This window comes from Grammomys surdaster, unplaced genomic scaffold (assembly GCF_004785775.1).
Source record: "Grammomys surdaster isolate TR1022 unplaced genomic scaffold, NIH_TR_1.0 229, whole genome shotgun sequence".
In the NCBI taxonomy this organism is placed as follows: Eukaryota; Metazoa; Chordata; class Mammalia; order Rodentia; family Muridae; genus Grammomys; species Grammomys surdaster.
Genome location: NW_021604674.1, coordinates 1,271,696 through 1,285,527, shown reverse-complemented (window position 1 = coordinate 1,285,527; position 13,832 = coordinate 1,271,696). Strand labels below are relative to the sequence as shown.

The 13,832-nt window shown below is 40.5% G+C and overlaps 1 protein-coding gene across 3 annotated transcripts in view; it reads left to right on the top strand.

Moving 5' to 3' along the window:
• Htr7 (5-hydroxytryptamine receptor 7) overlaps positions 1-13,832 on the top strand; it is an 88,357-nt gene that overhangs the window by 70,985 nt on the left and 3,540 nt on the right. For 2 of the 3 annotated variants that reach the window (XM_028773513.1, XM_028773514.1), the window contains one exon: positions 6,245-7,000. In XM_028773513.1, coding sequence (XP_028629346.1) covers positions 6,245-7,000 — 756 coding nt within the window. Of the gene's footprint in view, positions 1-6,244; positions 7,001-11,358; positions 11,456-13,832 lie in introns of all 3 variants that reach the window. The other variant, XM_028773512.1, reaches the window with a different exon arrangement.

Genomic DNA, 13,832 nt, shown 5'->3' with positions numbered 1-13,832 from the left:
CAAAACCAAAACCAAAACCAAAACCAAAACCAAAACCAAAACCAAAACTAAAAGCAAAAGCAAAATTGCTCTAATGAGGTCCTAGAAATGCACCATCCCTGGTGCAGAACTGGTCTGTCCCCTGGATCTTCAACAAGTTTTGGAACTACTGGGAAATGTTTGTTGTTTGACTTTTAGCTGTTTCTGTAGTGGTTTTAAAATTTAAATAAACGCCAGTTGTTGATCTTTCCAGGTTTATTTATTTTTACTTGTGTGATGTGTCTCTGCATGTGTGTATTGCACATGTACATGCATATGCCCATGGAGACCAGAACAGGATATGATACCTTCTGGAGGTCAGTTGTAGATCACTACGAGCCACCTGACATGAGTGCTAAGAATTAAATTAATTTGGGCTCTCTGTAGGGTCAGCAAGTGCTCTAAGTTGCTGAGTCTTCTCTCTAGACAGTGTCTCCACCATAATTGTTATTATTTAATATTTTAAATAAAAGAGTAAAAAGGGTCTTGAGTTCTGTAGATTGTATCCTGGGTATTCTTTCTTTTCTTGGCTAATATCCACTTCTTAGTGAGTACACACCATGCAGGTACTTTTGGGTTGGAGTTACCTCACTCAGGATGGTATTTTCTAGTTCCACCCATTTGTCTGCAAAACTCATGATGTCCTCATTCCTCACAATGAATAGTATTTCATTGTGTAAATGAACTACATTTTTTGTATCCATTCTTCCATTGTGGGACATCTGGGTTGTTTCCAGTTTCTGGCTATCACAGATAAGCCTCCTATGAACATAGTGGAACATGTGCCTCTGTGGTACAGTGGGGCATTTTTTGAGTATATGTCCAAGAGTGATATAGCTAGGTCTTTAGGTAGATCTATTTCCAATTTTTTGAGAACTTCTAGACTGATTTCCAGTGTGGTCGTACCAGTTTGCAATCCTACCAGCAATGGAGGAGTGTTCTTTTTCCACATCCTCGCCAACATGTGCTGTCACCTGAATTTTTGATCTTAGCCATTCTGATGGGTATAAGGTACTTCTTGGCAATTCTAGATTCCTTTGTTGTGAATTCTCTGTTTAGCTCTATACCCCATTTTTTGATTGGGTTGTTTGGTTTTTTTAGAGGTTAGGTTCTTTAATTCTTTATATATTTTGGATATTAGCCCTCTATTGGATGTGGGGTTAGTGAAGCTTTTTCCCAATCTGTAGGTTGTCGATTTAGCTGAAGGACCCAAGTGAGGATACTTCAATTCCACTAGGGAGGGAGACAAAAGCAGTCCTGTGGGGCAGAGAGAATGAGGGACCTGGGTGGGAGAAGGTGAACATGATCAGGTATTGTAGGAGTGGTGGGACAGGAATGAAGGTCTGAGGGCCAGCACAATGAATGGAAATATACAACCTTAGGAGGTGGGAGGTGGGGGACCTCCAGAATGTACCAGAGACCTGGGAGGTGAGAATTTCAGGACGCAAAGGGAGGGACCTTAGATGAAATGCCCAACAATGTGGAGAGGGAACTTGTAGAGTCCACGTCCCATAGAAAGACAGGACATCAAGTGGAGGGATGAGGTTGCCATCCCACAGTCAAAAACTCTGACCCAGAATTGTTCCCGTCTAAAAGAACTGCAGTGACAAAAATGGAGAAGAGACTGAAGGAAAGAAGGTCTAGTGACAGACCAAACTTGGGATCTAGTTCATGGGGAGGCTCTGAGGTCTGACAATATTACTGATACTGTGGTGTGCTTACAGACAGGAGCCTAGCATGGTTGCCCTCTGAGAGGCTCAACAAGCATCTGAAAAAGCCAGATACAGATATTTACACCCAACTAATGGATAGAAGCCAGGAACCCTTGTGGTTGAATTAGGGACAGGTAGAAGAAGCTGAGGAGGAGGGCAGAAGACCAGCAGTCTCAATTAACCTGGATTCCTGAGACCTCTCAAACACTGAGCCACCAATCAGGCAGCATACACTAGCTAGTCTGAGGCCCAGATACAGCAGATGACTACTACCTCAGTGAGAGAAGATGCGCCTAACCCTCAAGAGACTTGAGGCCCCAGAGAGTGGGGAGGCCTGGCAGGAGAGAGTAGGCTTGGGGTGAAGGTGGTGGGGTTTATGGAGACATCCTCTTGGAGACAGGAGAAGAAGAATGGGGTGTGGAACTGTTGGAGGGTAGATGGGGAGGGAGATTAGGACTGGACTGTAAAAAACGATTAAAGATAAATATTTATAAAAAGATGTAAAGGCAGAGAAATAAGCATTTGAATAACCCCAGGGTAAACATACACAGTGTACAAAATCATTGTGCCCACATACCCCCGTTTTTTCTAATAAAGGGAACTTTTTAAATAGTAATACTCTACATATAGAAGAAATAATTTTGAAACAGTTGTGAAAACTATTAAGCAAGAGTTGCATTCATAATGTCCAGTCCATTTATATTTGACAACTTAAATAAAGTATTATATCATCTAAAAAGGTAAAAAGATTATAAATGCATTATTTATAGTTCAATATTTTATATTGTATGTGAGTTTACTCCATCATGCTGTGTTGAAGGAATCTGTATATTTTCTCAGTGTAGTCTTCAGTTCAATTTTTGGCATAATAATTTTTGACCTACCTGGGATTATATTTAGTAAAATGAAAAGAAAAAGCAAGTGTTGCTTTTACTTTGCTTGCTAGTAAGTTATCATAATGCATGAATATTTAACCTCTTGTTAATGATTTTAAAAATGTCTCTTTTTGAGGTTCTGGTTTGTCAACAAAATGATGGACTGGGTATTAGGTCTATCTTGTACCTTATTGATACAAATTGGTATAGTTAAGTTCTAATTGTATTTTGAGAGAAAATTTTTATCTTAACAGGAAGGGTGATATGTAGGAGAAGCTATGGTGGGAGGAGTAAGGAGAGAAGGAGGAGCTAGGAGACAAGACGGGGGTGGGGGAGGAGGGAGGGGAACATGAAGGCAGATGTTGGCGTGTCTTCGCCAGACAAAGTTAGTTGGCATATCTACGTTGGGTATTGGGTTACACTTCTGATTGTATGGGCATCTTGTTATTGAGCGTTACCAAACTTATAATGCCTTTGATTAACATTTTTAAAAATAATAGAAAAAAAGAAAAATCAAATGAATAAATAAATAAATTTCAAAAGAAAAAAGTGTCTCTTTTTACATTACTCCTCCCCTCATATATTTGAACCAATTTATGAGACATATCACACCTACTCTTAACCAAAAAGTTCCAGATGCAGTGACTCGTGGGGTCTATCGTGTTGTAGTTTTTAGTTTTCGTGGTGTTTGGAATTGAGTTCAGGGTCTTGTGCATGTTAAGCAAGAACTCTGCTATTGGGCCACAGCCCTTTACCTTCCTACTTTTATGTAAGAACAATTTATTTCTGTGGCTTTTATATTAGCTTCAGTGAGATAACTATCACTTTGGTATTCCTTTTCAGCTTACATGTTCATTTTTACACATTGACTCAAACTGTGAAGATATTTGGTCAAGTTAACACAAGTCCTGGACTGTTATTCAACTGGGGCTGTATGAGGTTTATAATTTTGTTAAAGGAATATTATAAATTATAAAATATCTAGCACTTCCACAGTACTAGATATTCTTATCAAAGAAAAAAGGTATTTTCTTCATGGATTTAAGTGTTCTTTTATGGGTTTTAATAGCATTATAAGTTCTTTATGTAGGTCTTGAATATTTTTAAAGCCTTTTACTAATATTTAAAATCTTTGGTTCTTAAAGAATGTAATCTTCTTTATAGTATTTAAGTTTTAATCATCTACACATAAGGTATTGATTTTTGTTTATTTATTTTATATCCAGAAGCTTTAGGGAACACTTGAGGAGTGTGTATGTTATCTTTCAGTTGATTTTAACTTTTCTAAAGTTTCACCAAATGAAGTCCAGGGTGGGGGAGCAACCTTTTTATTGTAGAGTGTGACTTAAGAACTTAAGAGCATGGAGCCAAAGCATGGCAGTGTTTATGGAACATGATTTGTGCACTGAAGGCTGACTATGGCTTGACTCCCACCCCTGAAATATGTTGTGTGCTAACGTGTACAAGTAGGCATTCTTATCTAGTGTTCTGAGATATCATTTGATGCTCCATTGGTTAATCTCTGATCACAAATTTTTGTGAATTCTCTATATTACATAAACAGGAGTAAGACTGTATTTTCAGTTGAGCTTGAGGCATAGTTTCTCCATCTGGCTAGGGGTGTGTGAAGAAAACACAATACTGGAACTGCATTTAATAAGTGGCTAAGAATTTCTGAATTCAGAGAGTGCTAACTTCTTTGTTTTGCAGTCATCCAAATAAAATTTGTCCCGAGCAATTCTATTGCCTCCCTAGAGGTCTTACCCACTAAGTCAAACCCCTCACCTCATAAGTAGGTGTTGGGTGATCTGTCCATGCCATGTCCATGATCACCTTGGAAACTGTGAAGCAACCTCTGTTCTCCAGCTCTTTGGGGACCTTATATTGGTTGGTTAAGTTAAAACAGATCCATGTGTACATTTAGTGGATCAGCTGCATTCAGCCTTATGTCACGGTCAGCCTAATCTTTAGGCTCCTATCAGTATCAAGGTACTTTTTCAGGGTCATTTTTTTTTATTGAAAAGATTTTCCAGATATTTGTTGCCATAGCTTGCAACTGGGATAATTCCACATAAAACAAATCCTATTTCACATTTCCTTTATATTTTCCTTTCCCCCTTCTTCTCTGTATTTATTCCTTTTGCAGTGAAGCATTTTATTACAGCTGTTTGTTTTCCTCTACAACCATTGTGTAGTTTTGGTAATCAAAATGCAGAAACAAGCAGGAACCAGAAACATTCTCTACAGAGACTGTCTAGTAGGTGAGTGCATGTGTATGTATATAACTACATGGAAGAACATTAGTAATACATGACAAAGAGTTTCGAAAAATATCCCTTTCTCACAAAACTGCTTGGTAATTATAGTCTTAAAGTGTTACATTAGACAAGCTATGCCTGGATGGGTCACCCATGCAATCAGTTATCACACAGCGTGTCTGTCGTTCTTGGTTGACCATCAGCGAGGAGCAGAGAATACACAGGAGGCTCATTTTAAGTTGAATTTCAGATAAAGCCTTGTTACAATTTGAGTGTGGAGTGTCCTCCTCACCCAAAAAGAGCATGATTTTTTGACTTTTGTGGGATAACTTAAGCATTAGGAGCATCAGCATAGATTTTTTTTAAACTATTAATCGAGAAATTTCAGAAAAAGAGCTGTTGGTTCACAAGCCAGAGACTTGCTTCCATGCATGCTTCTGTAGTGTATCTTCTTTATGCATAACGGAGGCAAAACCCCACCAGAACGACAAACTCTTCTCAAGACTATTAAATATACGGAGAAAAATTCCAAATATTTACAAATATTAAGCCTTTAGCCAAACAGCTCACAATTCATGTTTTTGTCTGTCAGCTTTTTTCCTTTGGAATTGTAAATCCATGATTAAAAAAACCCATAGACCCATTCTTTATCTCTCTAGATGTATATGTGGGGAAGATGCTGGATTTGCCTATTGTTTATGAGAACTGTCCCTTTTTTTGGGATCTATCTGAATTCTGCATAAGGCAAGCTGCTTTTAATTTCAAAAAATGATCCACTGATGTTGCTGTTCTGTGGGAATTTTAGGGCAATAAAAATAGTCACTTTCTACTTCCATTTCCAAATTTTAAGAGTTCGCATAATTCTTACAAACCTATGATCCTATAGGTATACTTCCTTTCTGCTGCAAAGGGGACATTGGAAGGCATTAAAAGCTGGCTGGAATTAAGACTGTGAAGATGAGTGGGCATTTAATATCAGCGTGACAGACCCCTTACTAAACTGTGAAGATACGCCACAACTTTGCACTTGAGGAGTGATGTCTTAGCCCTGCCTGGTTTTAATGATGGTGGTCACTGGGATAGGGTAGGCAATTCAACTTTACCTCCTTGGCTGCTTAGGGTATCAGAGTCTACAAGGTGTACATAAAACATGGGCAAACTTTACCAAAAGGGTACTTAAAACTTGACAGTGCTTCAGTCTAACAGAATGACACGGAATAAGACAGGTAAGGTACCAGTGCCTCAGTTTACCTTTCTGCAAAATGGAAGTAACAGTTCTCCTGGGCTGTTGTGAGGATTCCTACTAGGGCCTGGCTGGTAGCACTCCATGGGTGGCCAGTGATGACTGTATTCAGTTCTTATCTTTCCATCTCTCTGCTAGGTACCTTGGGATCACCAGGCCCCTCACGTACCCCGTGAGGCAAAACGGGAAATGTATGGCCAAAATGATTCTGTCGGTCTGGCTTCTCTCTGCTTCCATCACCTTACCTCCTCTCTTCGGATGGGCTCAGAATGTGAACGATGACAAAGTGTGCTTGATCAGCCAGGACTTTGGCTACACGATCTACTCCACCGCAGTGGCGTTTTATATCCCCATGTCGGTCATGCTGTTCATGTACTATCAGATTTACAAGGCCGCCAGGAAGAGTGCAGCCAAACACAAGTTCCCAGGCTTCCCACGTGTGCAGCCGGAGAGTGTCATCTCTCTGAATGGTATGGTGAAACTCCAGAAAGAGGTGGAAGAATGTGCGAACCTTTCGAGACTGCTCAAACACGAAAGGAAAAACATCTCCATCTTTAAGAGAGAACAGAAGGCAGCCACTACCTTGGGGATCATCGTGGGAGCCTTCACTGTGTGCTGGCTGCCATTTTTCCTCTTGTCCACAGCAAGGCCCTTTATCTGTGGCACCTCCTGTAGCTGTATCCCGCTGTGGGTGGAGAGGACATGTCTGTGGCTGGGCTATGCAAACTCTCTCATTAACCCTTTTATATATGCCTTCTTCAACCGGGACCTGAGGACCACCTATCGTAGCCTACTCCAGTGCCAGTACCGGAATATCAACCGGAAGCTCTCTGCTGCAGGCATGCACGAAGCCCTGAAACTTGCTGAGAGGCCTGAGAGATCCGAGTTTGCGCTGTAAGATTATTTAACACTACCACCCTTTTGCCTCCCTCCCCTTTTCATGAAGGTTCTTGAATGTTGGAGAAAGCCTCCTGTATCGGTGGCTAGATTTATTATTATTATTACTATTATTAACAACCAGACATCAGGTATGAATTTAGAATACTTTCTTTCACTCAGGATAAGGTTTAAATCCCCCAAGACAAGTTGGTATTAGAATGGGAAGAAGAGACTGGTCTGCTGATGAATTTATTTCATAAGCCTGGTGACAAGAGAGGTCATATTCTCCATTTCTTTCATCGTAAATAACATCTCAATATGTCCATCTGTGAAGCTGAATTCATACGACATCATCATTTTAATTGCTTTTGTACTTTCATTTTCGTGAAACATTTTTGGTGATCTCATAGTTTCCAGGGAAATGCCTCTTTGGAGGAAGGATTTTTTTTTTTTTTCTGGTATGGAGTCTCCATGCATACAGGAGATGACACGCTGGGACAAGGCTCTCACAGCTACTGAGCTGTCACAATGTGCTTCTTGTCATGGTAGCGAGGGACTGATTGCTGCTGGAGTTGCTCAGGTTTTGACACTGTCTGAGACATGCTCCCTACACTCTAGGGGAGTACTGAAAATGTACTATGCAGGGATGATGGTGATGAGAACTTGGGAGTCTCACAAGTAACTCACACACTAAGAAATTTGACATTGTCACAGAGGGGGGAAGCAAGATGGTCGAGTGGTGAGCAGGTAAAATTTTTTAAAGAAAAAAAAATTACATAGAGGAGATTTGACAGTTGAAAGAAAAGAGAGTTGGGATGAGGTCCTAGAGGATCCAGGTGGAGGAGATGCTTCTGAGCACCGAGGAGTAGGAAGAGAGAAGATGAAGTGTGAGGCAACTGCTTCTAAGGGACCTTCCCTGTCAGCTTGTCTGTGAGAGTGATGTGCCCCACACTTCTGTCACAAGTAAGTCTAGATACCCCAGAAACTCAATCCTAGGATCACATGTCTTCTAAATACTAGAGTGTGCTTGTCGCAGAATGGGAAGTTGTTAGAGCATAGCCATTCTGGTTCTTGAGCTGGGTGTAGCATCAGAGTACTCATTTCTACTCCTGTTGTATATACTTGTTGTACCTTTGCAATCGTTCACAATACAAAAGGCAACATTTAAAAAGGAGCATGTAACATCTGGTTCTGAAACGCTCGTTGTAAGCAATCCCATAGACAGGAAATAAAGCTGGGTCATTGATAAGAGTTCCATGGCTTGGACTGGGTGGTTTTAAGGTTTGAGACAGTTTAAGGTGAACTGATGACAGCTGCAGATTTTTTTTTTTAGATAAAATAGCTTTGCATTAGTAAGTAGGAGAAAGTGGGGTATTTGATGGGTAACCTATTTTAGTCTATGTACTGCTGTATCCCCTAGAAACAGCTATTTCTTAGGACAAATAGCTAGATTATTCTGACTGGCATCAGGATTGCTTAGCTCGAGAGAGGAAAGTGTGTTGGTTTTATTTCTTAGGAGTAGCACAGTGCAGAATGTGTTTGAGCAAAGTCTTTGGTGTGAAGGGCAGAGAAGAGTTCGAGGTTAGCGGTAAGAGGTTCTGTTTGGTAGCCTGTGTGCAAATTAGGAGAGTATAGATGGTGTCCCGATCATCTCTCTATTTACAGGCCTCATCAGTTCACCTTCAGGATAGTTTAACTGACTGGGTATTATATTCAGAGATAATTAAGGTATAAGGATAGTAAGCTTTTTAAAAAAAAGTATGAGGAACAGGTTTTCCTGTTTGAAGTGATAGCCCACATTAACAGAGGATTCATTCTCAGACATTCCACTGAGAACCACTGAATCTTTAAAACCGTATGATGGGTTAATTTTTTCCATTCTGTTTTGAAGATGATAAAACAAGAGCTTGGCGAGATCAAACCATTCCCCCACGGTCCTTCAGATGAGATTGATAGAGTTGGACTTCCGCCCAGGAAGCCTGTGTTCAGAAGTGCTTTTAGCTTCATGCTACTGTACCCTTCATAAAAATAAATCAGCTCAAATAAAGCACAATCATTCTTGCCTGTCTGTCCTCAGCTAATGTCAGAGGCTTGGGTGATGTTTCCCGTTAGTCCTAGACAGGGTCAGCCGACTTACGTGGTGAAGGACCAAACAGCAGTATTTTGAGCTTTTGAAAACCATGTAGTTCTCTTGAAACTGCTCATCTCCGCCGTTGTCATCCACTTAAGCAAGCAAGAGGACATGGGTATGTACCAACAAACCTTAATTTAGAGAAGAAATGGCCAGCTGTATTTGATCCACAGGCAATAGTTTGTTATCCCTTGATTTAAGAAAGAATTAGGTTGCCTAATTACATCTTTCTGAGTTTGAATTTATACCATGCAGGATAAGCAAATCAGTTAAGATTGGTGGTCTAAAAATATCCAACAACTTTAGGATGTATTTACTGTCAGAATGATTGTGTGGAGTTCACAGGGCAGTCATTTTTTGAACTCTATACCAGGCAGTTTTGTTATCAGCACCAATATTAGAAGATTCATATTCAGTTTGGTGATATTACCTCACACACCATGGTCGGTTCATAAAATACAATATCATTCTTGCTGTTGTGCATATATTTCTACACAGAAAGTATATGTGTATACTTTTGTGATCTGAACATTTGTGTTTCTTCCCAAATTTGTATGTTGAAATACAGACTCTAATGCAGCAGTATCAAAATGTGGGAACTCTATGGGTGACTAGGTCATGAGGATGAGCTCTCATGAGTGGGATGACAGCCCTTATAAATGGAACATAGGGAACTGGTTTATGAGGGAGACAGAGAACCTCACCAGATATCAAATTAAACCAGTTATGGGTTTTCTAGTCTCTAAACATAAAGAACATGCACGTATTTTAAGATATTTCATTGTATTGTCCTGAATCCGCCACAGCACATGCACCCTAGGCCTTTTTTTTTTTTTTGCAATGATGAAAGTCACCAGTAGGAAACCATGTCAATCAAAGGAAAAGGAAATGTGTCTAGTGATTATACTAATCAGAGAAGACTCCCTGGAAGTAGCATCCTTGAGACTAGTCAACACAGTTATAACTAACAGTGAACAGAAGGGACATTTATGTAGAGCCACCAACTTAGGAGCTTATGCAAAGGTCAGACTAAGATCTAGACTCTAGAGGGAGATAATAGTTGGAGATCAGAGTAAATATGACATACAAAATGTTACTAATGATTCATGCCAGCCTCCAAGAATTTGGACTTTAAATATAGGCAACTGATTCTCAATTCAGAGGAACTTTTGTCTCCTTTCCTGGTGATGGTTTTCAATGTTTGGAGATACTTTTTGTTGTCATAACAGGAGTCTGTCTGGATGTTAACTGCCACCTACCTCTGGTGTCAGTCAGGGAGCCTTTCAGTTATCCTACAATGCACACAACAGACTTCCACAGAAAAGACTTACATAACCTGTAAAGGTGAGAGGTTTGGAAACTCATCTTTAGATTGGAATAAGTCATCCATGTCTTCTGTAGTTAGTCGATAGGGCCATCAGAGTATGGGACACTGATTCAGTGGCTAGTGGATAGGGCCATCAGAGATTGTATGGGACACTGATTTAGTGGCCCTGTGTAGGAGGAATCAGAAGATGAAGGCTGGACGTAGAGTTTCTTCACTGGTATTTCTAGAAATACTGGAAGGATTTCTATGTTTGAGATACAGCACCAGGCATGACAGGGGTGGAAAGAGGATCGCGTAATAGTCTTTATTTCTGGAAGCTCACACTCCTGTGGTTTTAGGTCTTGTTGAGGTTAGTGATACTTTGTCATAAACTACAACTTTCAACCAAGTAAGAACCTACATGGTCTACAGGGCACAGTTACATTCACGCAAACACTAATTGGAAAGCTGCTAATCGGTTTGACTTGACATATGTTGCTTTTTGAAGCCTCATGTTTTGCTGACTTGTTCTTTGATATTATTACGTTGGGTGACAAATTAGGGTTATACTCACCCAGGCTGAATGATAACGTAATTAGTCACTGGTCTCTAGAAGAGTGACAAAGACATTCAATCCACAGCTCAGAGTAAAGGAGAAAATCTTAGACTCCTCCTACTTTCCCAGGCTCCCTCATACATCTGGTGGCCACCCTAAGGACTCTGGGAAACTCCCAATAATTTCTTCAGCCTATTTCTTCCCATCCAGCTGTTTGGGTTCTTGAGTGCGTGTGTTACTTTTGCTTCTTGCTCAGCCTTCTTGGCTTCCTTATTTTTCTTCTACATCTCAATTTCCTTCTTTGTTTTCTGTGTGAACAATCTAGACTGTATGTTTTTGCCTTCAAATATTTACCCATTCCTTTCCATTTTCTTAATCAGCATGACAAGAGCCTCAGGAGTCCAGCAGGCACTCGAGAATTTTCCTTGGGGTAATGGAGTGAATGCAAGAATAAAAGCTGTGAATTTTGTTGCACTGGTAATTTTAATTCACTACTATCCATTTTAAGCCTTTCCCTACTTGCCAAGTGTTTTAATACAGGTAATAACAAAATGCAAACATGCTACACACACAAGGGTTCTTTCTTTCTCTTTAATTGAATGATTTTACTCATGGACTTGAAATGCCACAAATAGTTTTTAACGTATCAAAGGAACTTGTTCTTTGACATCATTTATGATTAGCACTAAAAAGCAGTTTCTAAAGTACTTACTGATAAAAGAATATCATGGGATTGAAGTAGCTCTTCCTCTCTGTCTCCCTACTTCTCCTTGGTGGCTGCGTTGTCTTTCTCTTTAAAGAACCTCTTATAATCCCTGTCAGTTGCAGTGGCTCTTAGCACTGACTCCACACAGAATAACCTTGGGTTTCTGCCGTGAATTCTGTCAATTTGCTGCTCTAGGCTTTAGACTGAAGCTTTGGAATCCAACCTGATTGCATGCTTCCTTTGTGGAAAGGGGTAATTTAAAGGAAATGAAGTGAAGTACATCCCAGGGGAAATTGGTAAGAAACATCAAGTCCCCTGCAATCCTGGGGGTCTGTGATGGGTCTCTGCCTTAATGACAGAAGCAAACAAAGAGCTTGCTATTCTGTGGGCATTTTTAAGTCCCTCATAGGGATTTTTTTTTTCTTCATCATCAATTGCCTGAAGTTCAAGTCCAGTGCTTCGCCTTTATTACATCATCAACTAGTAAAAACGATAACTTCTTTACTTCACGCTTTACAGTTACCTAGAGTTTAGCCTTGAGGTATCTTAAAGTAGGAAGGACATTGTTCTATGCAGTATTTTATTCAATGCTGAGGATCAAAACCAGGGGCCTCAGAAATGCTACAAACTTATCCAATGAGCCCAGCGCTTGCTCTATCCTATTTTACCCCTTTCTTCTGTCTTCATTTTCCCCCTAGTTGGTAAAAAAATACAGTTGGCACAATATAAAGTCAAATAGTATAGAAAAGTACAGAATAAAACATAAGGCTTGGGGGAATTCTTTGAAATATTATTTACCTGGTAAAATCATGAAAGAAGTGCTGTCAAGGTAGTAGGCTTTTCATAAGAAGAGATGTGGGGGACATAGCATAGGGGTTGCTCAGTGATGAATGATAGTACAGTCCAGTGACAGTTGCTCCATATATGGATAGAGGTGGGCAAGGAATCTAGAACATGTCTTTAGTAATATCAGGATATTGGGTAGGTTGGGGTTAGCCCAGAAAACAAGGTGTGTTTTTGACAGGAGTGATACTAGATTGTAGTGGTCACAATGGAAGGAGAGTGTCCTAACAGCAGAAGCGGTCTGTGAGACTAAGGTAAGAGGCGAGGTCTGTGACTTGTGGGGGTGCACTGTACTAGGAAGGTGTCACTAGGAGAGAGGCTAAAGATGTCTGAGCACCCTGGAACCTGGGGTCATCAACATGGCTAGCTGGTGGGTGATAAGGAAAGACGAATCAAAAGACATTGTACTGGAGGTGACATTGGACTGGGGCCAGGAGGAATTCAGTAGAGTTTAGTTGAGGTTAGTGATACTTTGTCATAAATGACAACTTTCAACCAGAGTAAGAACCTACATGGTCTATAGGGCACAGTTACATCCATGAAAACACTAATTGGAAAGCTGCTAATCTCAGATTTGATGAGAGCAAAACTGAGTTAAAAGATGCTGGGTGTGGTCCTTCCACTGGGTTAGAAGAATCAAAGGTCCCAGCCTAGAAATGTCTCTGGAGCATCGTTAATTGAAGACACATCTTATTTCCACTCTTCATTCCAAAAAGCCTGTGGGACTAGGACTTGAAATTCAGCTTTGTTTTCAAGAAGTATTGTGTAAAGTTGAGGGTCAAAGCCAGAGATTTTTGTCCTATGGAGAAATGGAGTCTATTAACAGGAAAATTCCATCAGTGCCACACCCTATATGAAGGACTGGGCTGAGAGAAATAGAGATTCAGATAAAGGGATTCAGATATAGGGGCACCTTACATGGGGCAAGAAGGCTAAGCTGGAAACACAGTACTTGGCCAGTGACTGCCTATCCCAGCTCCTAAACATAGTGCTCCTGTGGTAAGTCATGGCCTGTGAAGGTGCGGCACTGTGGGAGTGTTCTGTGCTAGAGAACGGATACTGCCTCAGCTGTTGCTTAAACTTCTCTGTGACCCAGAGCACTGTCTCAGCTGTTGTTTAAAGTTCTCTATGACCCAGAGCTCTTCTGTGAGTCTAGACGACAGGCCTTGAGGGAAGCAGGATTCTGGCTTCTGTGTAGGTCAATTACTAGACCATATCTTTCTGGGTTTGAAGTGGGTGATGATTCTCAGTGGAAGTAACACAATTCCGTGTGTGTGTGTGTGTGTGTGTGTGTGTGTGTGTGTG